General features: G+C 45.2%; 1 protein-coding gene across 2 annotated transcripts; it reads left to right on the forward strand.

Annotated features, from left to right (window-relative positions):
* The first annotated feature begins 162 nt into the window (after positions 1-162).
* On the forward strand, positions 163-22,480 carry LOC103367727 (arrestin red cell isoform 1). Of its 2 annotated transcripts, none has more exons than XM_008295843.1 (16): positions 163-358; positions 9,219-9,249; positions 9,798-9,858; positions 10,745-10,789; positions 11,661-11,758; positions 12,816-12,914; positions 13,965-14,024; positions 14,432-14,499; positions 15,368-15,503; positions 16,468-16,552; positions 16,718-16,790; positions 17,289-17,426; positions 17,527-17,610; positions 17,968-18,044; positions 18,130-18,184; positions 19,461-22,480. In XM_008295843.1, exons 1-16 carry the CDS (start codon positions 336-338, stop codon positions 19,549-19,551), a joined length of 1,224 nt encoding a protein of 407 aa, XP_008294065.1. In that variant the 5' UTR covers positions 163-335; the 3' UTR covers positions 19,552-22,480. The 2 variants fall into 2 exon arrangements, with proteins under 2 accessions (XP_008294065.1, XP_008294066.1); XM_008295844.1 differs by having other exon boundaries at positions 19,464-22,480.
* The last annotated feature ends 855 nt before the right edge of the window (positions 22,481-23,335 follow it).

The following is a 23,335-nucleotide window of genomic DNA, read 5'->3' on the forward strand; positions in this document are numbered from 1 at the left end:
AGTTTTCATTTTAATCTTAAAATCACGTCCAGTCCAACGACACGCTGCGGACTGAGCGTCGTGTCCTCGCAGCTGCGGTGAAACACTGCGGCCGGTCCTCACAGAGGTAGCACTGTCCGCGCACACACGCAGAGAGAGAGATCCTGCCTTTGCGGAAGCCGGAGGAGCCGAGGCGGCGCTAAATTAAATTAGCATACTAACTAGTTATCTGTGCGCCGCTGTGGATGGACGGCTGAGCGGAGCTGCCTCGACACACACTCGGTTTCTAAAGTCAAGACACCAGCGAGTCCGGCCTCATTTTGTCGGGATCTTCCTGCCGTCCGCCTGCCGAGGAGATGGGGGACAAGGCGGGCACCAGGTAGGACGGCTAGGCTACGGCGGCTAACGGCTAGTTAGCTTCGGCTCTCACGCACTTTGCTAGCAGCGGCGCTGCTGGCCCGGGCGGAGGGAGTTTTTCCCGGCCTGGGCAGCGCGGATTTACCCGTTTTGTTAGAAAAAAAGCCGACCCAGGGAGCACTGAGCGGCCCCCTGGTTCGTGCTTGAACCCCCGAGACGATGACCTCGTTCGCTGGAGGCGAAGTTAGCTCAGCAGGGTGGGGTTAGCTAACCGCGGTGCGACTCCAGCGGGCGTTCCAGCCTCCGCTCACAAACTGTTAAATTTCAACATCTAGTCAATGTGCCAAACTAATGCACAATAAGCCATAAATAAGTGACCAGTACCACCAGATATTTACGCTGGTACACATGTTAAACCTGCGGCTGCACTAGTTTAAACGCAGACTAGTTTTAGTGCCGTGGACAGGAATTCCCACGGTGCTGCTCCAGCAAAACACGGCCGTAACGTCCGCGTTGGTGGGCGGTATCGACCGTAGAAATCTGGAGTTAAACTCCAGATTTCATTGCATTATAGCGCTAATTAGTGGGTCGCACTGGTGCCGATTTTACCCGCAGATCTGAGCGATTCTCTGAACACACAGGTCCGTGTTCGGTCCCGCTGACAGCAGCAGCACCGACTAAAAACACCGTTTTCTCCAACGGACTCTGGTGCCGTTGCCCTGCTGCTGAGACGGGCTAACGTGGGAGCCGTGGTACCGCAGGCTCATGCTAATTAGCTCTAAATGTGTTTGGACGAGCTTGAAGGTTTCTGTTCGACATGTATTGAACGAGGTTTGCTGTAAATAGCAGGTGGACAGCCTGTTTGGGCCGCCGGGTCGATCTGAACCGACCGTCGGTTCTGTAAGGCTCTGGAGCCTCTCAGTGTGTTTACACCGTGGACTGGGTTAGCTGCTGTGGTTCTGCAGCAGTCGGTACCGTGGTGGTGGATCTGGATCCGGACCAGGCGGACAGACTCCAGCTGTCACTGCGTCTTTACGCCAACAGAACCACGTCCAGGAGCAGAACCAGAGACAGCTGCTTGTGCAGAACCGGTTTCATGACGTGACAGGTGAACTGGGTTTGTGTCTCGTGCAGCTCTTTCTGGCCGGTAGCGTGGTGATGCTGGAGGTGCTGACTGACTGCTGACATGTTGGTGGAGACTAAAGGCTTCTTCAGCTGCTCGTGTCAGGCTGGTTCTGGGACTTTTCCAACCAGGACATTAAAGCACTGAGGTCCACATGTCAGGTTGGTTCTGTGACTTTTCCAACCAGGACATTAGAGCAGGTCCACCTTGTGGCCTGCTGCCCGGCAGCTTCCTGACAGGAAGCAGGTGGAGGCAGGAGGAAGCGGCGTGCTGCTGCAGACATGGCTGCTATCTGGCCTCCTGTAGATGTCAACATCAGCGCTGTTGACCCGCTGGACTTCAGGGTTTCTGTGGCTCGCTGCTGATTATCTGAGCGGCTCCGGCTGTTCACACGTCACCAGTGGAAAGTTTTCTTTTACCTCTCACCTTTTGTGTCTGACAGCTGTGGAGCCTTTTTCCACTGCAGGAACTTTAAAGCCGCCCTAATGAATATTTGTATGTGAGCGGATCAGCCTGGGCCCGCGGACGCTGGAGCTGGCAGCCGTCAGAGTTCTGTGCAGCTTTCCAGGTCATGGTTTTGGCTTTACTTCTGGTTTACTGTCACCGCTGTCGTCGTCTGTGCAGATGTTTTAACCCCAGAGCAGAAAAACCAGAGGCTGCAGCTTCCAGTCAGTCACGTATTTGGTCTCGTAAACGTCAGAACATGTCGATCAGTGTTTCCCAAATACACAAATCAGAACCAGAGTCCTTCGCTGAGCTCTGAGGGGCTCATGTTCCAGCTGCTCCTGTTCAGAACCACAAACCTAAACAGTACAAGATGTATAGATAAACATACGGATAAAATATGAGCCAACAATCTAAACACGACTAGAAAACTACATCCTGACCGTGTAGACATGAGCAGAGACATGATGTGAACTTTACCAATAAAACTGAATTAATTGTAAATGTTCATCCACATATGTTCACTTTAGTGTCGTCTAGGAGCAAAGAAACCAGAAAATATTCACCCTGATCAGAGAAATTAGTTTAGTTTTCTTAAAATGACTAATTGATCTTTAAAGTTATCGCTCCAGAGATGAGATCTAATGACTGTAATGTGGAATTTTAGTAAATGTGAGCTACGTTTTGTCAAAGTATTCCTAGAAAAGAAGACGACTGGTTCGGCAGAAAAGTCACCTGCGACCGTTGATGGATGAATAGTTTCAGGTGTTTTTCATCTAAGATGCAAACTGGACCAGACGGAACATCTGCTGCTTTTCTTCGCCTCGCGTCAGAACAAACAGCAGAAAAACAATCAGCAGCTGTTTTGGTGATTTAACGAATTACTCGAGTCGTTTGTGGAACAAAACGTAGAATTTTAGCAGATTTGATGCTTTTCTTTGTCGCGTATCGACGCAAACTGAATGTTTGACGTGAAGCTGCGTCGTTTCTCCAGAATCGTCAGTTTGTTCACGTTTTGGTGTTTAAACACTCGATTGAGGCCCAAAGAAACGCAGCCTGACCTGAGCAGAACCAGTGACTGGACCGATTAATGACTGACTGTGGAGCTGAGGTTTGTCTTTATTTCAGTGAATCACGTCGTCTGTCAAACACAGACGGCCGGCGTTGGTCTTCTTGTGTCGAACTCTTCACAAACACCACAAACCACTTTGTTTTTTTTCTGCCATTTTTGCCTGAAATCGGTCAAAACAACCAACGGATCTCGTTTAGTTCGACACGAGCCTCCAGTTTGTCTTCATCCAATATTCATCCAGTGTCGGTCAGAAAAACCTCGTTAGTCCGACTCGTTCCAGTTTAACCAGGTGGTCAATTAGCCGCCGCATTAATCAATCATAAATATCGATTAAACCGACCACATGTTGATCGGTTCATCAGCAACGGCTGCAGTTCAGTTTGATGATCTTCCAGGAACCAGGAGCCTCTCTGGTTCCATCAGACGGTACCACGAGGCGTCTGTGTTGCGTTTAGGTGACGCGCTGGAGGCCGTAAAGATGATCGACGGTTTGCGGGCGGCAGCTCGAGTGTGTTTGTGTTCAGGAAGTGTGGCGGCGGCGGCGCGTCCAGCCGGCAGCAGGAAGCTCAGAGAGAAGCTCAGCCGGCAGGTTGAAACGAACGCCTCTGGACTGAAGCTCATACAAACTGTTCTGTTAAATTACACATAATGCCGAGTAAAATCACACTAACGATGCTTTATTTTACCAGCTAGCTGTAAAAGTAGAAACAATATGAACTGTCTGCATAAATAGAAATTAATAAAACAAACCTCGACTGCAAATAAGTCGAGTTACTTCACAATCATTAGCTGTTGTTACGCTCAACTTTATTTCTGAAGCGCCTTTAACACAACAAAACCTAAAACCATTAAAACAACTAAAATGCAAATACAATCAAATTCTAATCAAATCATTGACGGACAATAAAACAGAAGTTCTGTGTATTAAGGACTCAGATGTAGTTTTACAGAGTGATTCTAATTACAGATAAAATCTAGAAAAGTATTTATTTACTAGATAACAGTAAATAAAATAAAAAACCCAAAACATCCACAACAACACAGCAGACACTATTTATGATTTAAAATGAGTTTTTTTTTTTTTTAGACCACTCGACTATAAAATTACACTGTTTTAAAACGGTAGATATTTTTTTGCTGATTTTTTTTTTAATTAATTAAAAATTAATGAAATTATTTCACATTTTTAACAGACATCTGTTTTATTTTACAGATTTTTCTTGTTTGTGTGAAATCACAGAAAAAACCAACAAACAACTAAAACAGGCTCCACATCAGTGTTTGTTTGTTTGTTTGTTTAGTTTTGATGGTGATGAATAATAGTTAAAGCAGCGTTTATTTTATATTTTAAATCTGTTGCTGTCGACTCACCACAGAAAACAAAGTAGAAAATCTACAGTCTGTTGTTTCTCTAAATCACGTGAGCGTGTGGCGCCGCTCGCCTCCCGGTTTGGACTCATTTCAGTATAAAATGATTCAAAACGCTGCAGCTGTTGGTGTCGGTTTATGTTCTGTTGAATCTTAAACGAATTCTAGCTGCAGAAACGTTCCAGAAACATCTCGGTAAAGTTTGGAGCCTGAAGAGCAACACGAACATTCAGTGAAACCTCCAAACCTGATGTTTGTTGATCTGCTCAGCTGACGTCTTCACAAGTCCTCAAACGGCCTCGACGTCCAGACGATGAAACTCAGCAGCTGATGCTGGAAGCTGCAGTCTGGACTTTTTTTGACTCAAACAATTAATCAGAAAACAAAACGGCTGCATTCAGCGAAGCCAAGACGAACTCTGTTTTGGAGATTTTGACTTATTTTTTAATTTTTTTTTAAAGAGAATCTGTTTTCAAAACCACTAAAATATGGGACGACAATAGATTGAATCGTTAATAACGTAAATTAAAAGTGTGGAAAAGTAAAAAGTCACACGTGAACATTTGCTTTTAGAAAATCTAAGTTCCAGCTGTGGATGAATCTGTTTGAAAGTTTAACCATGAATCTTCTGCTCAGATCATCTGAGGAACGAATAAGATTTAATGAAGCGGTCGGACATGAACTCTGGCGTCCAGCTGAGAGCTTCACAGGTGACATCACTGGGTGGGGGGCGGAGCTTCCTGCTGCAGGTGAGCCTCCGCCGCCACGTCCAACCGTCTGGAAAGTTTTAGCAGCAGCAGCAGCCAGTCGAGCGTTAAATCGTGTTTACGGGCTGTTTTGTTGGGTTTCGTTCCCTCGGCGGCCGGTTGTTCGTCACGTCGACTCCGGGGAGGAACCGGAGGAGACAGAAAAACACGTTGTCATGGCGACGACAAACCGTCGGAAACAAGAAGTCGACGGATTTTAAGGAGTTCGCTGCGTTTGTTTGTTCATGTGAGAACAGAACTCAGATGGATTTGTTGTGTGGAGCAGAGAGAGCGCCGAGTTACTGGAATAAACCAGTAAAAGAATCAAAACACACAAATGTTTGTAATATTGTGGCATCGAGACATGAATTAAGTTGTTTTTAGATCAAACTAAACAATATTGGTTTAAAAAATTAAATATATTGAATTCCTTATTTATTTTAGAGATGAGTTAGAACTTTATTGGTTTAGAAAGAAATTAGTTTTTAAATATAAATAAATGAATGTGTGCTGTGAACATGATTATAAAAAGAGTTGCATCAACACGTGTGTGCTCTAAACATGATTTATTTTTATTCTTTAGGTACATTTCTAGAACATTTTGGGATCCAAGTGTTTCTCTAATTAGTCTGATAAATCTAATAAATACGAGAGGCTCCAAAGCGTCTTTGAACTGATCAGCTGAGTTGATCTCATGAATCGTAGCGTCTGGTTTCACCGCAGACTCACGGTTCTGTTCATGTTCAGCTCCAAACCTTCAGCCACATGAAGTCCAGCCGACACCAGAACGCCTTCGGTTCCAGCAGCGAGCGTCGTTTTAATCTCAGATTCACTCAAAATCTCTGAGCTCCGTCTCCGGAGGCCCGTTTTGTCCGACCGGCACCAAAAGTCCTCGTGATTGGAGCAGAAACGCAGCGGCTGGAAGGTTCGGTTCTGTGAGCGTGATTCGTGTTCCTGCGACTCGATGTCCTGCAGCCGTTTCTGGAAGCTGCTGATGAGTGATTTTAGCAGAAAGTTCTGGGAGATCATTGGGCTGGATGGTGACCCGCTTAGGCCCGGTTTAGTTTGGTTCCAGGTTTTACTCCAGAACAAGCAGAAAACAGCCTCATGTTGTCGTGGCTGGAGCAGGAAATAAGCGAGTCATTGATTCTGTTTTCACGTCGTCCTTCGTGCAGCTGCTGATCAGAACTTTGGCTCGTGGTGGAGATTTAAAGACGTCCAGCGTCAGAGACTCAAACCGTGAAGCTCAGACGGGTCTTTGTTTACGACACACTTCAAACCATTTCTTTTGTCGGATTTATTACCAAACATCACAGTTTCCGATGGAGGGAACGTGGAACAATTTAGCTTTTTGTCGGAGACAGAAATCGACTTTAATGATTATTGTCCTCGTGAGTGACCGTCGTGGTTAATTGGTCTGTAAAATGTCTCTAATTCTGTCATTAACGAGCAAATCCTCCCGTTTTTAGACGCTGTGATCGCTGAGTTTTTGCTGTTTGTGTTTGAAAGAGCACAAAGTGTCATCATCACTGATTAATCTGCTGTCAGTCGGCTTCTGATTTCTACTCTGATCCACATAAACGACCACAGATCCGGTGACGACGTGGTTCTGATGTGACGACGTGGTTCTGATGTGACGACGTGGTTCTGATGTGACGACGTGGTTCTGATGTGACGACGTGGTTCTGATGTGACGACGTGGTTCTGATGTGACGACGTCTTGTTTCGCTGGAAATCAAACATTTTTGGGGTCAAACAAACCAAGACATTGGATTAGATCAGCTCTGGTTCTGGGACGCTGTGACCAGACTGACCAGTACCAACATGAATGGTCTGTAACCGCCCCGATGGTAGACTAGACCTGAAGCTAGAACCGTGTGGATCCAGAACCGCGTGGAGCCGCTGTGTTCGTCTCCAGCGATCTGTGCAGCTCGTTCCAGTGTTTCTGTGTTTTGTGGAGCCGTGGCTGCAGATGGAAACACCACAGCAGTAAATAAGCCTCCAGCGCCAGAACTGGAGCCGCAGAAACCTGTAAATCAGTTTTAATTCGTGCTTTGAAGTGCTCTAAATATAACCGTGGTGTGGAGAGGATCAGCGCTCTGACAGGAAGCTGCTGTAAACACCGACGGCGGCAGCAGCAGCACGCCGCCGCTTCCTAATCTGGTTCTGCAGCTCGACGTGTTTGGGTTTGTCCTGGACGCCTCGGCCGCTCGGTACAAACCGGAGCCGTGACGACCGACCGGCTGGTTGGAGGAAGCGTCCGTGTTCCACCTCCGTCACCGCTGGAGCTGGTCCAGACGGAGTTAAAGGGAAATAAACCAGCAGCTCAGCTCCTCGGTACCGTACAGAACCTTCATGTTCCACAGTTTTTCTGTGGACTCGGTCTACCAGCATTGTCATGTGACCCAGACTGACCTGGGCTCTGGTTTCAGACTGGTGCTGGACTGGTTTTAGATGTGTTTGGACCTGGTGCTGGACTGGTTTTAGATGTGTTTGGACCTGGTGCTGGACTGGTTTTAGACGTGTTTGGACTTGGTTCTGGGCTGGTTTTAGACGTGTTTGGACTTCGTTCTGGGCTGGTTTTAGACGTGTTTGGACCTGGTTCTGGGCTGGTTTTAGACGTGTTTGGACCTGGTGCTGGACTGGTTTTAGACGTGTTTGGACCTGGTGCTGGACTGGTTTTAGACGTGTTTGGACCTGGTGCTGGGCTGGTTTTAGACGTGTTTGGACTTGGTTCTGGGCTGGTTTTAGACTTGATGTCTGACTGACTGAGGACTTGGTTTTCAGCTAGTTCTTGACGTGCTTTGGAGTCCGGACCTGGTTTTGAACCCGTTTAGGGACGAGCTGTGAACTTTGCTGTAAATCCTGGACTATGAGCTGCTTTGAACGCTGCGCCTTAAGCAACGATGTGGTTAATCGATGGATTTTTACGAATCTGCCTCGAGACCAGAGTGACGCTGAGAGCGTCGTAGTAACGAAGTGATTCTGAGGCTGTTCAGCTCCTGAAGACACTGAAGAAGACGACTTTAGTGGTTTCAGTGCAGGAGGAAGATGAAGATAGCCATCAGTGACTTTTCCTGGTAGCTGCTGGAGTTTTATTTCCTTAACCAGACGTGTTACAGGCACCGGTACGTATTTAATTTAAAGTTAAAACATCTTTGTGTGTAAACATCTCATGTTCCAACGTGGACGCCTGCAGCTTAGAGACCAGAGCAGCCTGGATATGGACACACCTGGTTCTCTTTTACAGTCAGTGGGTGTGGCTGATATTCAGGTGCCTCTATAGTCCAGGATTTACGGTAGATAAGCATAAAGATAAACTTTATTGATCCCACAGTGGGGAAAGTTCACCGTTACAGCTGATATGTGTTTCTAACCTGAAAAGCTGCCGCTCTGTTACTGTCCTCATGTTGTTGTACACGGTTTCTCTTTTTATTTATTTTTGATTTTGACTTTTATCATTTCAAAAGCCTCCTGTGGACGAGTGCTGTGAATGAGCACATGTGCTAAAACAGTCAAACAACGCATCTGGTTTGTCCAACGTAGCCGTGATGTCCACATCAAACAAACAGTAAAATAAAATAAAGAAGAAATAGAAAAAATCTAACAAGAATAATTTAGAAACACAGTTATGGGCTTGGTTTGGTTTAGACTGAATCAGGACTAGATTTTAACTTGGTTTCAGGAAATGAAGCGGGGCGTGGTGACGTGTCGGAGAAACTTCGCCGTCCAGACGTCAGGTATCGTCCAGATCTTGTGTTTGATGTTTGAACTCGTCTCTGGAGGTGAAGCAGCTGCTGGAGCGTTTATTAACGGGTTCAATCTGAGGTTCTGTCGCGTTCTCATCAGCTGAAGCCAGTAAAGTGAGAAGCCCTGTGGTAGCCATCCCATAATAACCCGGTCATATACGCCGAGTTTCTCACCTCAACCACTTCCCTGGTCGGTTTCAAACGAGGCCACTGTTTGTTTCAACACAGGGCAGGAAGCTGAGACACTTCCTCAGATTATTTTGACAGAAGCCTTCGGGCCACATGAGACGCTGGTTCGACTCCTTCACAGTGAAACTAACTCCAGCGTCTTCCTCTCTGCTCTCTCCACTTTCTGTCGTCTCTGCTTTTAAACCTCTCAGAGTTTTCAAGAAGTCGAGCCCCAACTGTAAGGTGAGTTTATCCACTCTGCGACCAGGAAACGGCACGAAGAGCAGCAGAGGAGGAAGTGACGCGCCGGAGCTTCATGTTTCTGTTTCCCAGAGGCTGAAGCGTCGAGGCCGACGCGCTGCTTTATGAGGCTGCAGCCGCTCCATCCAGTCCATCAACAGATATTCTCACCACAGCATGAAACCAAAGGACAGCTTCAAACTTCATAAGCTGTCAATTGTTTGGATTTGCTCACAATGAAACATCCCATAATAGCAGCAGACACATACAACCCTGTCAGGCCAAGTCTGACCCCAGGATGAGGGTTAGCATCCAAACATTTACACAACATTTGACAGGAAGTACGACCAGTGTACGTCCCAAATCAACAGCATCTCGTTAGAACAAAGTCTCCGTTTATTAAGCCTGAATGTTGAATTAGTCTATTTTTGTTTCATGTCCTGTAGAGCAACATGCTGAGGTTCTGTTCAAGTTCTAAAACTCTTGCTTCATATTCAGTGTTTTGGTTCTGATCTCACCAACTCACGTGAGACTCTGCTGGTTCTGTGCAGGTGACAGTTTACCTGGGAAAGCGAGACTTTGTGGATCACCTGGACCACGTGGACCCAGTAGGTGAGTCTCAGCACCGAGTGTTGAAACGTGTCTGCAGGTAGAAATGGACCTGATCTTGGTGGAGTCTTCCTCAGTTCTGACTGACTGGAGGACTTGTCAGGTACCAGTGATGCGGTCCTTCCACTCCTCACCAGGCGGTTCCACTACGGTTCACGTAATGAGCCGAGTGGGTCGTTGGCAACCTTCGATTCTTCACTGGTTTTGGTCGTTCAGTGGAATTCTCCGGTTGTTGGTGATCCTCGATTCAGTGGAGTTTTGGGTTTCGGATGATCCTCAGTTCAAGCGAGTTTCAGGCCATTTTAAAGTCTTAATTATGTGAGTTTTGAAACAGTGGGGAGTCTGGATTGATCACAGTTCATCAACAAGCTTGACTCTCCAGGTGTGGATGATCCTCAGATGAGTTTAAGGTAGTTGGCAAACCTCAAACTTCGACCGTTGATTAGCCTGAGATCCAGGTCATTGTTGAGCGTTGATTCATCGGAGTTTTGGGTCGGCGATGATCCACAAGTCGGCCGAGTCTGAGACCATCAATGGGCCTCAGTCAGTGGTGGGTTTTGGGTCCTCGTTGAGCCTCGATGAGTTTAGTTTGAGAATAAATAAGTGGATCCAGCAGTGGGTCAGAAATCAGGAAGTCTCTTGGATGAAGGTGAAACATCTTCAAGAATCAACAAAAAGTCCAGTTTCTTCTGCGGACGGAGAAACAGACTTGTTCTGTTCCTCGGAAGCGTTTCTAGAAGCTGCTTGACGTATGAACACGAGGTCCCGTTAGTTTGGTGTGTCGCTACAGAATCCATTTCAATCCTGTGCAGGAGCGTCGGGTGTGTTTACAGAACCTGAGCAGGTAGAACTTTATTCTGATGCTGCTGCTGTCGTCTGATTGTTTCAGATGGAGTGATCCTCGTCGACCCCGAATACCTGAAGGACAGAAAAGGTAGGTTCTGACTTCCACCCGCACAGACTTTCAGAATAAAAGACTTGTTCATCAGAGGTAGAAGCTCCTGGTCCGGTACACGGTGCTTTAGTACGAGTGTATCTGAAGTCTGACCTCCTGAGAATCTCATTTAAAATCCTTGAAAGTCATGAAAAGTCATGAAAAGTCTCATTTTCTGTTGATTAGGTGCGTTTGCTGTTTAACACACCTGTCGAGCAAAATGACGTGTGATTCGTCTGTTTATGATTTTTAACAGATGTTCTGGACATTTACTGACTCGTGTGACTCGGTTTGGTGTCTTAGAGCTTAAATCCAGCCTGAAGGAGCTTCCTCACCTGAATTTAATTTCATCAGTCGTTCTCACCGACTTCCTCCTTTTTTCTTTCCACTCATCGTTGTGTAACTTTGCTTCGTCGTGTCTGTTTCACCATCGTCTTCCTCTTTTTGAGTGATTTAATTTAAATAAAAAACCGAGATCGCCGGTTTAATGTCCAACACTGCAGGTCATCTGTTCTTCTTATGTTCAGTCCAGAGGTCCAAACGAACATCATTCATGTGACGACACACATGAACTCCTTTACATTACTTTTCCTTTATTATTGTTCAGCTCCTTTTTGTTTTTTTTTTGCTTATTTTTAAATATGGTCGTCTCCTAATTAGGATGTTTTCATGAGCGTTTACTGAACACGTGTGTAATTTATTTGTTCTGTTTGATGGATTCCAGGCATGTTAAAGAACATAAATGTTAGAATAACGTGTAAAAGTTCTTTAGAAGAGGTGAAGGCGTGTGTTCAGGTTAAAAAGCAAATAACATCCATATATTTAATTAAAGTCTGAATGAAGGTGTGTTGACTCTCCTCCTCTTCCTCAGTCTTCGTCACGCTCACCTGCGCGTTTCGATACGGACGCGAAGATCTCGACGTTCTGGGTTTGTCTTTCCGGAAGGACCTGTACATCTCCACCTTCCAGGTGAGAGCTGCACCTGAGCAGGTTTAGTCAGCAGGACACGACGCAGTGGTGTCGTTTAAACCGCCCGCCGGTGTTCATCAGAGCCGCAACGATATAGAAGTAAATGGTCTGATGGCAGTTTGTTGGATGTGGACGTTTTCTGGTTCCTCTTCTATAAACTGAAACACGGATCCGTCCCAGTTCACCACAACTAAAACTCATTTAGATAGAAGTCCTTAAATTCCTCCTTCTTCTCATTTCGCTGCCGGCGGCGAACACGAAGAAAAGCTGTTTGATTCATGGAAGGCTGCTGCACGAATATTCAGTTTGTGACAAAGAAACTCATCAGAGCTTCTCTGGTGACGTCAACATCTGCTGATGTTTACTTAAAAACCAACATTTTCTTTTCTTCTTGACACAGTCGTCCACTTCCTCTCAGTCGCTGATCAGAACTTAACATTTGGCGTCACTGAGTCGTATCTGAGTGTCCTCTTCAAAGCTGCAGCGATTAATTGAATCATTTATTAGCTGGTTTGAGTCATTTTTAATAGAAAAAAAGCGACATCAACAACATCAGTATTTCCTGGTTTCTTTGCTCCTCTATGACCTGATCCAGCAGCTGCTCAGTAACTCCACAAAACAATCGACGGAGAAAATGAAACTAAATCGATGCAAAATTCACATTTTTCAGCTTTTTCTCGTCCGTGTCGTGTCGGTGGGACGACCAGAGTAGTTGTTTATTGATGTTACAAACCAAACATGAATCTGCAGCTTTAACACTGAAATGCTGTTTAGATGTTTGTTCACCAGCAGCAGTAACGTTTCCTGATCACGCTTCAGTGTGTTTTCTTCTATCAGAGTTTTTCCGGCTCAGAATCTCTCCACGTTCTGACTGATGAACAAAATGTGTTTTAATCCTTAACAAGCAGTTCCTGGTTGGAGCGTTTCTACATGCTGGTGTTTGTTCTTTGTTTAACTTCACTGTCACTTGTGAGTGTTTTTAGTTGGATGTTGATAGACGTGTGTCAGAGAGTGTTGTTGTTCTGGATCAATAACCTGATCGATCACTGTGTCTCAGGCCTTCCCTCCGGTGCCTGAGGAGCGTAAACCCAACAGCCGGCTGCAGGAGCGGCTGCTGAAGAAGCTCGGCCAACATGCACATCCCTTCTACTTCACTGTGAGTCCGACTCCCCGGTAGAACCGTCCTGGTTCCGTGTTTACTCGTGAAGCTGCTTCGTCAGTGCAGCACGTGTGTTAGTGAGGACTTCAGACGTCCTGCTGTCAGCTTGTCCAGACATCGCTCCTTCAGAAAGGCATAAAGTGTTGATACACAAGTCAGACACAACACCCACCTCATGGGCCACCGTGGTTACCGTCAGCAGGACGACACACACACACAAAACAACCACAAAGACACGCAAAATGATCACAGACACACAACATAATGGAGGATGAACGTTGTCAATGGAGGACAGAGCCGGTGTCCAGGACCTGCTCGGTATCTTTCAGCCGGTTTTAACTCAACAACGTCTTTAAATGCGATGAGAATAAACAAATATGTAACGTAGTGAATCCTGGATGTGCTGTAAACAGGAATGTACAGAATATGCATCAGTTCAGGATGAGTTAACTCTGAAGGAAACCCATCTTCTGTAGTAAAACAGAAGTGTTCCTGGACACGTGATGGTCCGTTTCTGACCGTCCACACACGGCGGACTGGTTTCATCCTCAGACTCACTGTTTGTCTGTAACACGAAGGTCAGGATGAGAATCTCGTGTTGGTGTTTCAGAGACACTGAAAACGAGGATCTGCTGATTAACGGCGGCGACGTCGTGCAGCAGAAATGTGGGCGTCGTCGTCCCCGTGAGACCCAGAAGGTTTCAGGAAGCTTCTAATTAGACTAATGTGCTGAAACTTCCTGGTTCTGGAAGCAGCTGAGCAGGAATCCTCAAAGGCCTCCTCTGTGCTCTCACTTCCACCGCCGCTCATTCCTCTTTATTAGAAAGCAACCAGAGTTCAGAGGTCAGGACAACGTGGCTGCAGGCAGGAGGTCTGAAACATCAAGTTCTGCCGGTTCCGGTCGGCTCAGACCTCGACTGAGAACTCTTTATGTGATTCTGTGAACACAAGCTGCTCCAGTGTTTGCAGCGTGAAGCACGAATTAAGGGGAAAGTTCGCTGTGATGACTGAACTCTGACGCTCGTCTCTGTCTGTCTTCTGACCCAGATTCCTCAGAACCTCCCCTGTTCAGTCACTTTACAGCCCGGACCAGAGGACACCGGGAAGGTACCGCCCACCCACAGCCCTCCATGTTCAGCCTGTTGTCTCAGTCATGCTCAGTCCTTTATTTATATGTTATAGCCTTAATATCCAAGTCATTTACGCTTTAGTGTGTTAAAATCTAGATGGTTGACATAATTGTGCATTAAAATCCAAATTATTGCTGCTTTATTGGTTAAAATCCAGGTTATTGTTCCTTTCATGTGCTAACAATCAGGTCAGTGACATTGTTTTGGACGTTTTAAAGCCTTAAATGAATAATTGTGGGATCGTAAACAAACTGGACGTAGTCGTGTTACCGTAATAATATGTTAACATGAGAGAGCCGTCCTGATGTGATGTCGTTAGCTGTAAACCAGCAGAACGATCCGACCCGTGAACGCTGTGGTGCTGAAGGCTTCGTCTGTCTGCAGGCCTGCGGCGTCGACTTTGAGATCAGAGCTTTCTGTGCCAAGTCAATAGAAGAGAAGATCCACAAGAGGTGAGCCGGATGCTTTCAGACACACTTTACCTCCTAAAAAGTTGTTTTGTTCTGGTGTTCCAAACCCACGCTGGGTTTATCATCTGACCTCAGCAGCGACGACTCGGGCTTTTATTTTGTAGTCGGACAGGAAACTGAAGTCCGAGTCGGTGTTTCTGGGTCTGAGGGCGAGTTTTCCATAAATGCAAAACTAGTCGATGCGATTCGTAGAGGAGGGACGGAAACGAGCCACGACGACGGGGTTGGTGTGAATGTGTTTGGTGTCCGGAGGCCTTTAGCTCCTCGTTCGTCTCTTCAGGCTTCTGTTGATAAAAAACCAAAACAAACTCAGACTATTACAGAAAAGTTTGGCCATTTAAATCCATGTTATCGACACTTCTGAGCGGATAAAGTCCAGGTTGCTGCTACATTAGTACCATAAGTCCTTTTTTTAAATTCTTTGTGTTAAAATCCTTTTTTAAATGGTTTTGTGCAGTACGGTCCATTTTTAAATATATTTTTGTGCTTTAAAAGTCGGGTTATCGACACAAATCCATGTTATTGCTCCTCTAGTGGGTTCAGATCCTGGTTGTTCATACTTTAGTCTGATTAAAATCCAGATTATTGATTCTGTCGCGGCTTGAAATCCGTATTTTTTTCATACTTGTGTGCATTCAAATCTGATATTTCTGTTAAATTGGTGGTTTTTGACGTTTTTAGTGATAAAATCAGGTTTTTAAAATAGTTTAGAAGCGAGACTAGTCGATGCAAACACGACCGCTGATCAGGGGGACTCGTCGCCGGTTCGGTTCATCTGGAACGACCAAACCAGAAGCTGCAGCGTTGATGTCGTCTGACCGTGTCGTCGTCGTCGTCGTGGTGTTTGCAGGAACTCGGTGCGTCTGGTGATCAGGAAGGTCCAGTACGCTCCAGAGAAGCCCGGTCCTCAGCCCATGGTGGAGACGACTCGCAGCTTCCTGATGTCGGACAGATCTCTGCACCTGGAGGCCTCGCTGGACAAAGAGGTAGAAACGGCCGTCGGACCGCTGGTTCTGACCCAACATCCAACCAGTTCTTCACAGTTTAGTTCATTCCTTCCACACGTTAGAAAAAAAGGATTCGCTTATTTTTTGTTGTTGTTTGTGTTTGTTTTGTGCCTCGTTTCTTAGAATCTGATAAAACTTAAACTTCACGACATTCTTGTGCCAAAAATACTCAAAAAATCAAAACGTGACATTAGAATAAATATAAAAACTATTTACTAGTAAAAACAACAATAAATGAGCTAAAACAAGACCAGACGTTAATGGCACAAGAAACCTTTTTTCAACATTCATATTGCAGATGATAAAATCTGAACATGTCCTGATTTGCGTTAATCTCCAAACCAGAAATCTTCCCGTTAACTAAAGAAGCTCCAGAACTTTTTATTTTTATTCTGTTTGTTGACGTTTTTCCAGAAGCTAGTTTCTGAGGAGAAAGCACTGAGAACGGGCAGAAAGACGGACGTTTTCTTCAGTTTTTAGGAATAAACTGCGACAAAGTGCGGTTAAATAAACTCTTAAACGTGGACGTTGGATGTTTTAAAGTCATTATTCTGAAATCAGATTAAACAAGTTACACAATAACATGAGAATAAATGCAGCGACTCAGAGAACACTGGTACGACTGGTTTATTATAAGATCTGTTTGTACTAATTAATCACATTCTTGCTGCTTTATTGTGTTAAAATCCAGCTTTTTGTATTTATTACATATTTAACAAAGTAGAATTAAATAAATGAGGATAGAACTGTAAAGTAAGCAGTGAGTAAAACTGAATAATCATTGAAGGAAGCAAAACCAGATCTCCTCACGTGACCTCCTGAAGGGCCTCGGTCCTCATGTTGAGCCACGCTGAGCTTTGATTGGTCAGATTCAGTCACAACCTGCTGATGCTGTTCTTTATAAGACAGCGTGCTGACGTCTGTCTCCCATGATGCATTGCAGCTGTACTACCACGGAGAGCCGATCAGCGTCAACGTCCACGTCACCAACAACTCCACCAAGACGGTCAAGAGGGTCAAGATCTCCGGTTCGTGTCTCGCTTGGTTCTTCGTCTCTTCACGCTGCGTTTTGTTCGGCTCTAAACATCCGTTCCAGTTCGTCTGGAGCGCATCACGAGCATTTCTTCTTCAATTTGAGGATTTTCTGTGAATTCTGTTGACATTTGACCTGATGTGTTTGATTCTCTCTGCAGTGCGTCAGTATGCAGACATCTGCCTGTTCAGCACCGCCCAGTACAAATGTCCAGTGGCCCAGCTGGAGGCAGAGTAAGTCCCAGTTAGAGCTCCCAGTGCTCCCAGTGGTAAAACACCTTCATGTGTCAGCTCACACTTGGTTCTTGGCTCAGTTTTTGCTATTTAAAGATTAAAAACTAAATAAATTCTTAAAGCTCAAAATGTACTGAAGCCAAAGTGTTTAGCAGTTAAACCAGATGTAATGTTTGTCTTTCTTGTTTGGCCGATTCTCTGCACAGAAAGATGCTGAACAGACACGTTTAAAATCCCTTCAGATCGGCTTCAACAAGTCAAAAACAAATCTGACGAACTGCATAAAATGTGTTCAAGTTGTTTTTAGAACTGAACGACGTTGAAACTCGTTTATACCGACTGCAGCCAGCTTCACACTGATTTCACTGAGATGAAGCTGATGTTGGTTTAAACCGGTTTGAAACCAGACATAAACCGCACGACGCTGCCAGCTCTGTAGTTTGAACCGAGGAGGCGGAGCTTAGCCAGTTGATTGACAGCAGCGTGTGGTCTCCACAGCGACCAGGTGTCGTCCAGCTCCACCTTCTGTAAGGTCTACACCCTGACCCCGACGCTCGACAAGAACCGAGAGAAGAGAGGACTGGCTCTGGACGGGAAGCTGAAGCACGAAGACACCAACCTGGCTTCATCCACCATGTAATGCACACACACACACACACACACACACACACACACACACAGGTGAGCACAGGTGTGTGTGTGTGCAGTCACGTGACCCGTCTGTCGTGTGTTTCAGTGTGAAGGACGTCACCAACAAGGAGGTTCTGGGGATCCTGGTGTCCTACAGAGTCAAAGTGAAGCTGGTGGTGTCGCGTGGAGGGTAAAGCTCAGACGTCTGATCAGTTAGAACAGGAAACGCTGCAGCTCACGATATACTAAACTACACACCTAGGATGCTTTTACTGTGAAATCCAAAACTCAACACGTTTTGTGAACGTTCATGTTTTATGATACAAACACTGAAGACAAATCAAAGCTGGTCAGACAGGAAGTGTTGTGCCCAGAATGTTTAATTAGCATCCTTCATTGTTTACGTTAATAGAACTCGATGGAGCTGATTTGTAGTCATTAAACACGTTTGTAACGTCACAAAACGCTTTAAACTGGATTAAAGAGACGGTTCTGTGTCCATGACGGGCTTTTATTTTGAAACTCCGCCTGTGTTTGGTGTTTTCAGCGACGTCTCGGTGGAGCTGCCCTTCATCCTCATGCATCCTAAACCCGCGGAGCCGCCGGCGTCGCGTCCACAGTCAGGTGAGTCCAGCAGGTCCAGACACCACCTGTACGTTCTCCTGTAACGAGTTTCCATGGCAACAACCATGTGGTGTGTGTGTTCCAGCTGTGCCAGAGATGGACCCGCCCATCGACACCAACTTGATAGAGTTCGACACAAAGTGAGTCTCGACGTTCAGTGGTTTGTTTGTTGTTTAGAAACATGAATGTTAGCTGAACGTTTCCTCCTGAAGCCTTCAGCTGCAGCGATGCTCTGACTGTCCTCTAGCGCCCCCAGCAGGCCCACCGTTGGTTCTACAAGCCAGACGTCAACATTCTCAGAATGCTCTAACAAGGTTTTCACTCTTTAACAACCAAACGTCTTCATGACTCAACCAACAGAATAGGACGATGATTAATTAAACAAAGTTGTGGCGTCGCTGCAGATTAAACGTGTCCCTAACCAGCTGGTAACGTGTTGCTAGCGTGTTGCTAACGTGTAGCTAATGTGTCGCTAACGTCCACCAGCGTCTCTGCAGATTAAACGTGTTGCTAACGTGTAGCTAATGTGTCGCTAACGTCCACCAGCGTCTCTGCAGATTAAACGTGTTGCTAACGTGTAGCTAATGTGTCGCTAGCGTCCACCAGCGTCTCTGCAGCTTCGAGTCACGTTTCTGGACTTGACGAACTGACGTAGCATCTGTGCTAGCTAGCGGACGTTAGCATCTACTAGCGTTTGATTGTGGACTTTAAAGCAGATTCTCGGTTTCGTAAACAGAAAAACAAACGTTCATCGTGACGCGCGTTGAGCTGAAATACGCAGAATTCTCTTAAAATCACTTCAACTCCACTCGGGATGTAAATTTGATTCCATTTCTGTCCGTTCTCTAGTCGCTGATCAGATGAATCCACAGAAACAACCTGCAGACTCGTTAGTCGGGACACGATGTCTGTGTGGAAGGTTTTATTGATCGATAAACGATTGAATCCAAACCGGTGTTTAACCTGATGATAAGCAAACAGCTAGCGGGTAAATCTGAGGCTAAGCTAACAGCTAGCATCTAATTTAGCAGGCGGCTGAAAACAACAGCAAAGTTTTGACCCGACTTCATTGATCTGAGTCGATCGATCAGTGAACACAGCGTCATGTGACTCTTGATCTGCGTGTTCGGCTCTGATGATCATTATTGATGAAGTGATCGGCTGTTATTGACGAGGGCAACACTCAGGGTATCAGCTGTCTTCCTCGATCACCAGTAATCAATATCAGACCTGATAAAGGTGATCAGTTTGTCCTCAGAATAACGTCCACTGTAGCTAATGAGCTTCATCAATAAGTCACCTGTTGACTGATATTTATTAGATTATTGATCATCTCTGACTGATTATTGATTGGCTCTCTGATTGATTGTCGATCGGCTCTCTGGCTGATGATAGATCTGGTTATTGATCTCTCAGCAGCATCTCCCAGGACGACGACTTCGTGTTCGAGGACTTCGCCCGGCTGCGGCTCAAAGGCGTGGTGGACGATAAGGACGAGGACTGCTGAGCCTCCGTCGCCGCTTCCACTCATCACAGTTCAGCTACATTCCCTGCCGGGGGACGGAGGAGGAGGGAGGTTTGGAGGCGTCGCTGCTGCTCTTCCTGCTTCGTCTCGCCGCCGCCATCATTTCTCGCCGCCGCCGCCTCCATCCGTCTCCTCCGTTTGTGTTTTCGCTGAAGGCTGGAGGTCGCGTGGGCGGAGCCTGAAGGAAGCAGCAGCAGCGCTCGTCTTTTTTCTTTGAAACGTTTCCGAATGTCGACCGTTTCTCGCCGTCTTGTACAAACAGAATCTATATTTGGAAAAAATAACAAAAAAAAAACAACCTACGAGCAGTCGAGAGCCGCTTTGTTTTCCTCTTTCAGCTTTTTATCACCAACACTCACAGAAGTCTTAGCTCGAGTTCACCAGCATCCACTCGTCACGTCTGTAGAACCGTCCGGCGGCGACGCTCCTTCGCTTCACATCGTCTTTACTTTGAAGATGTTCGACGGTTTCTGTCGGTGCGTTTTGTTGTTTTATCGTCAACGAGTTTCATGAAAAGATGAAAACCAAAAGTTCAATCATCAGAGGAGAAGAACGGACGGTTCCTCGAGAGAAGAAACCAGTAGAACCAAGAAGAGAATCCGGCTGCTTCTGACGACGTCGGTTCATAGATCTGAGTTCAAGATGTTGAACACTGAGAAGGAAATATTTGTCTTTTTTCAGCATTTTTAACATTCTTTAAATATTCAATTATCCAAATCTCGTGTTTTTTCAGGCCAATAATCAGCAAAGTGTTTGAGACTTTTGGACCTTTTACCCTTAAAGCTGCACTTTTGCTTTAATGACAGAAAGAAAAATCTGAAAAACAAAACATCTGATGTTTGTGTGAAAAATGCAGCTTCAATAAAAAATCTGAATATTTTCAGAATAAGAGCTCAGAATTTCAGCTTCTGGTTCCCTGAACGGTGAAATTATCGATTAGCTCGTATTTAAAGTGGAGCTGAAGTCAAACACAAATAAAAACGTTTTTGGTGAATAAAATCTACATTTTTATGTGAATTTCTTCTCCAAACGAGTTTCCTAAAGTCGACTTTGCAGGAACGTCGTCGTTGAACTTTCACGTTTCTTCGTTGGTTTTCGTCTTTTCTTTGAATTCGTCGACGTCTCGGCTTCGCGTTCAGTTCGATGATCCACTCGTTGGTGTTTTTTGTTCTTTTCCACGACGGAGCTGAATTCACTTAAACAGTTAAAATTTCACGTCTTTGTTTTGTTCTTTGCTGTTAAAAAAGCCGAATGTTGACGTAGAAACGGTTGAAAACGCCGAAGCTTCCTCGTCCACGCCGATCCTCGTCTGCTTCGTGAGACGGATCCACGCTTCGGTCCGTTGTTCGTTCACGAAAAACCGATTCTGAAGCCAAATCTGTTTCCGCTGAAGGTTTCCGACAGTGGAGACTCGACGTTCTCTAAACGTTGAAGGAAAACCTGCTGTTTGTTTCTGACTAACGTGCGTCGTGCCTCCACACACGAGTCCTGTGCTGCTGTTCATGTCGTGGCTGAATCGGACCGAACCGGAAGTCACTCGTTGTTTTAAGAAATGCCAAAAATCCTAAAAGAACGTTTTCTGTTCAGGATTCAGTTCCAAGTTGTCTTAAAAACGACAAAATAAAACGTGGTGTTCCTCCTGGATTTGTCTGTTTTTGTTGAAATTCTGACTTTATTCGTGTAAATTCAGACTTTTTCTGAAACAAATGACTTTTGTGAACTTGTGGATTTGAAGCTTCATTATTTCTTCGTTATCTTCTTTGATCACATCTGATAACGAGCGTTTCTGTAAGAGTTCGACTTATTCTTGCATTGATTGGTATCCGACAGACACGACATTTGAATTATTAATTTGTCTTTTAGTCGTGAATCAAAAATAAAATGTTTGTTGCATTTTTGTTTTTCTACAAATGAGAAGATGTCGGTGTTGCTTTTCTTTTATCACATTTTTGGGACTTTTCAGCGTTTACTGAACACGTCGTCTCCTAAAGTTGGATTTCTTTCTGAACATTTGGGCTTTTCGTCTCAGAACTAGAACCAGAATCAGACCGTAGCTGCTTTCTGCCTGACGGTCGACGTGATAAACGAACCGGTGCCATTAAACCTCGACGGCCAAAACGAACCGGCGGCGGCAGCAGCAGCAGCGTTTCCTTCGACTGCACTTGAAACAAACTCTTTAAATTTGAAGGACTTCGGCGGCGGTTCTGCTTTTCCTGTTCTTTCTCTAAAACGTCAGCTCGTTGATTTTCACCCCAAAAAGTCAAAATAAAATCTCGTTCAGTTTCAGGAGTTTCTGCACTTTGATCGTGTTTTTTTTCCTCCACCAGAAGAATGTTTGATCTTTTTTCTAAATCGTTCGTTGGTTTGTTTTCTTTTGGTTTCCTGTCTGTAAACTGCCAAACTCCCTCCTCCTCCTCCTCCTCCTCCTCCTTCGCCATCCTTCGCTCAGACGGTCAGAAGGGAAGAAGAAGACGCCGCCGCCGACGCGGAGCATGTTTTTAATTTTTCAGATTTCTTTTTTATTTTCCAAGCAGTGCTGTGAATCGTACGAGCTGTGATTCTGTCCTTACTTTGTCGTGCATATGTGGGGTAACTTTGCTAAGTGTGAAAATATTTTGACAAGTGCCACGCCCCGGCCTGTGCGATGCTACCATACTGTCTGTAAACAGGAAGTGATCTGCTGGTGGACCGACACCAGGACGGATAGAGTTCTGATTATTATGCTTCTGATTATTATTATTATTATTATTATGGTGACTATTATTATTATTATTATTATTCTACTGTATCATCATCGCGACCATGATTATTCTCATAATCATTTAAGAGTCTATTGTTTTGCCATGTATTTTTTATTTTGAGATTTTTATTTTAGTTTTCTTTTTATTATTAAAGGTAAAATGAACTAACAGAAGTCGTTGCCGTCTGGTCATTCTGCAGCTCGTCCACGTGGTTTTATTTGATTTTTTCAGGTAAGAAGGGGAAAAAAACGTAACTGAACCGAATTCAGTCGGAAAATGAGATGTTTTTAGGAAGATTCTGGTGAATTTTTCGTTGACCAAAACCTGCACAAGACTCTCGATCGAGGCTTTTTTCTTTTCTAAACACCTTTTCTAGCGTCGGCCCACATGAAGCACAAAAACATGGCTGCTTCTAGTAGCGTTTTTATTTCTTTACAACTTGTTCTACCGTTTGTTACCGTCCGTACACGACGTTTAATTAATGTCAAAAACAGATCGTAGAAAAGCCGAAGCCTTGATGCTGCGTTCTGTCCGACGGCCAGCAGGGGGCGACTGTTAAAGACGTCTGATCGTATTAATGAGAACACGATCCGACTTCTGTCTCGATCTGAACATCTTCCCGACAAGTTTATTGTCTCAGTCGCTGGTTTCAGATCTAATCCAACGCAGCGTGATGTACCGTAATGTCCGGACAATAAGCCGCTACTTGTTTCACACATTTAAAGAACGATGCGGCTAATTTACGGACTTTCTACGAATTTACCTCAAGGCCAAAGTGACACAGAGCGACAACAACAGAGAGACTGAGGAAGTGATTCTGAGGCTTAAAGTCAGTGGGTGTGGCTTATATTCAGGTGCCTCTATAGTCCAGAGTTTACGGTAAATGTAGTGATACATGAGCTGATGTCGGTTTTTCATCAATGTGCAGGTTTATGGACTTGAAACTAATGAGACTTTATCTCCCAACGCCGGCTTCAGTAAAACATAATCACCATGGAAACCAGATTTAAAACTCGGTCATGTGA

The sequence above is a fragment of the Stegastes partitus genome, unplaced genomic scaffold, assembly GCF_000690725.1.
Source record: "Stegastes partitus isolate 25-593 unplaced genomic scaffold, Stegastes_partitus-1.0.2 Scaffold1080, whole genome shotgun sequence".
Classification (NCBI taxonomy): Eukaryota; Metazoa; Chordata; class Actinopteri; family Pomacentridae; genus Stegastes; species Stegastes partitus.

Excerpts from the sequence above, each read along its gene's own strand:
- LOC103367727 (XM_008295843.1), top strand. The coding sequence starts at position 336 with ATGGGGGACAAGGCGGGCACCAG. Across the intron at positions 10,790-11,660 it reads ATACCTGAAGGACAGAAAAG|TCTTCGTCACGCTCACCTGC; the intron begins GTAGGTTCTGAC and ends CCTCTTCCTCAG. Across the intron at positions 14,500-15,367 it reads GAAGAGAAGATCCACAAGAG|GAACTCGGTGCGTCTGGTGA; the intron begins GTGAGCCGGATG and ends TGGTGTTTGCAG.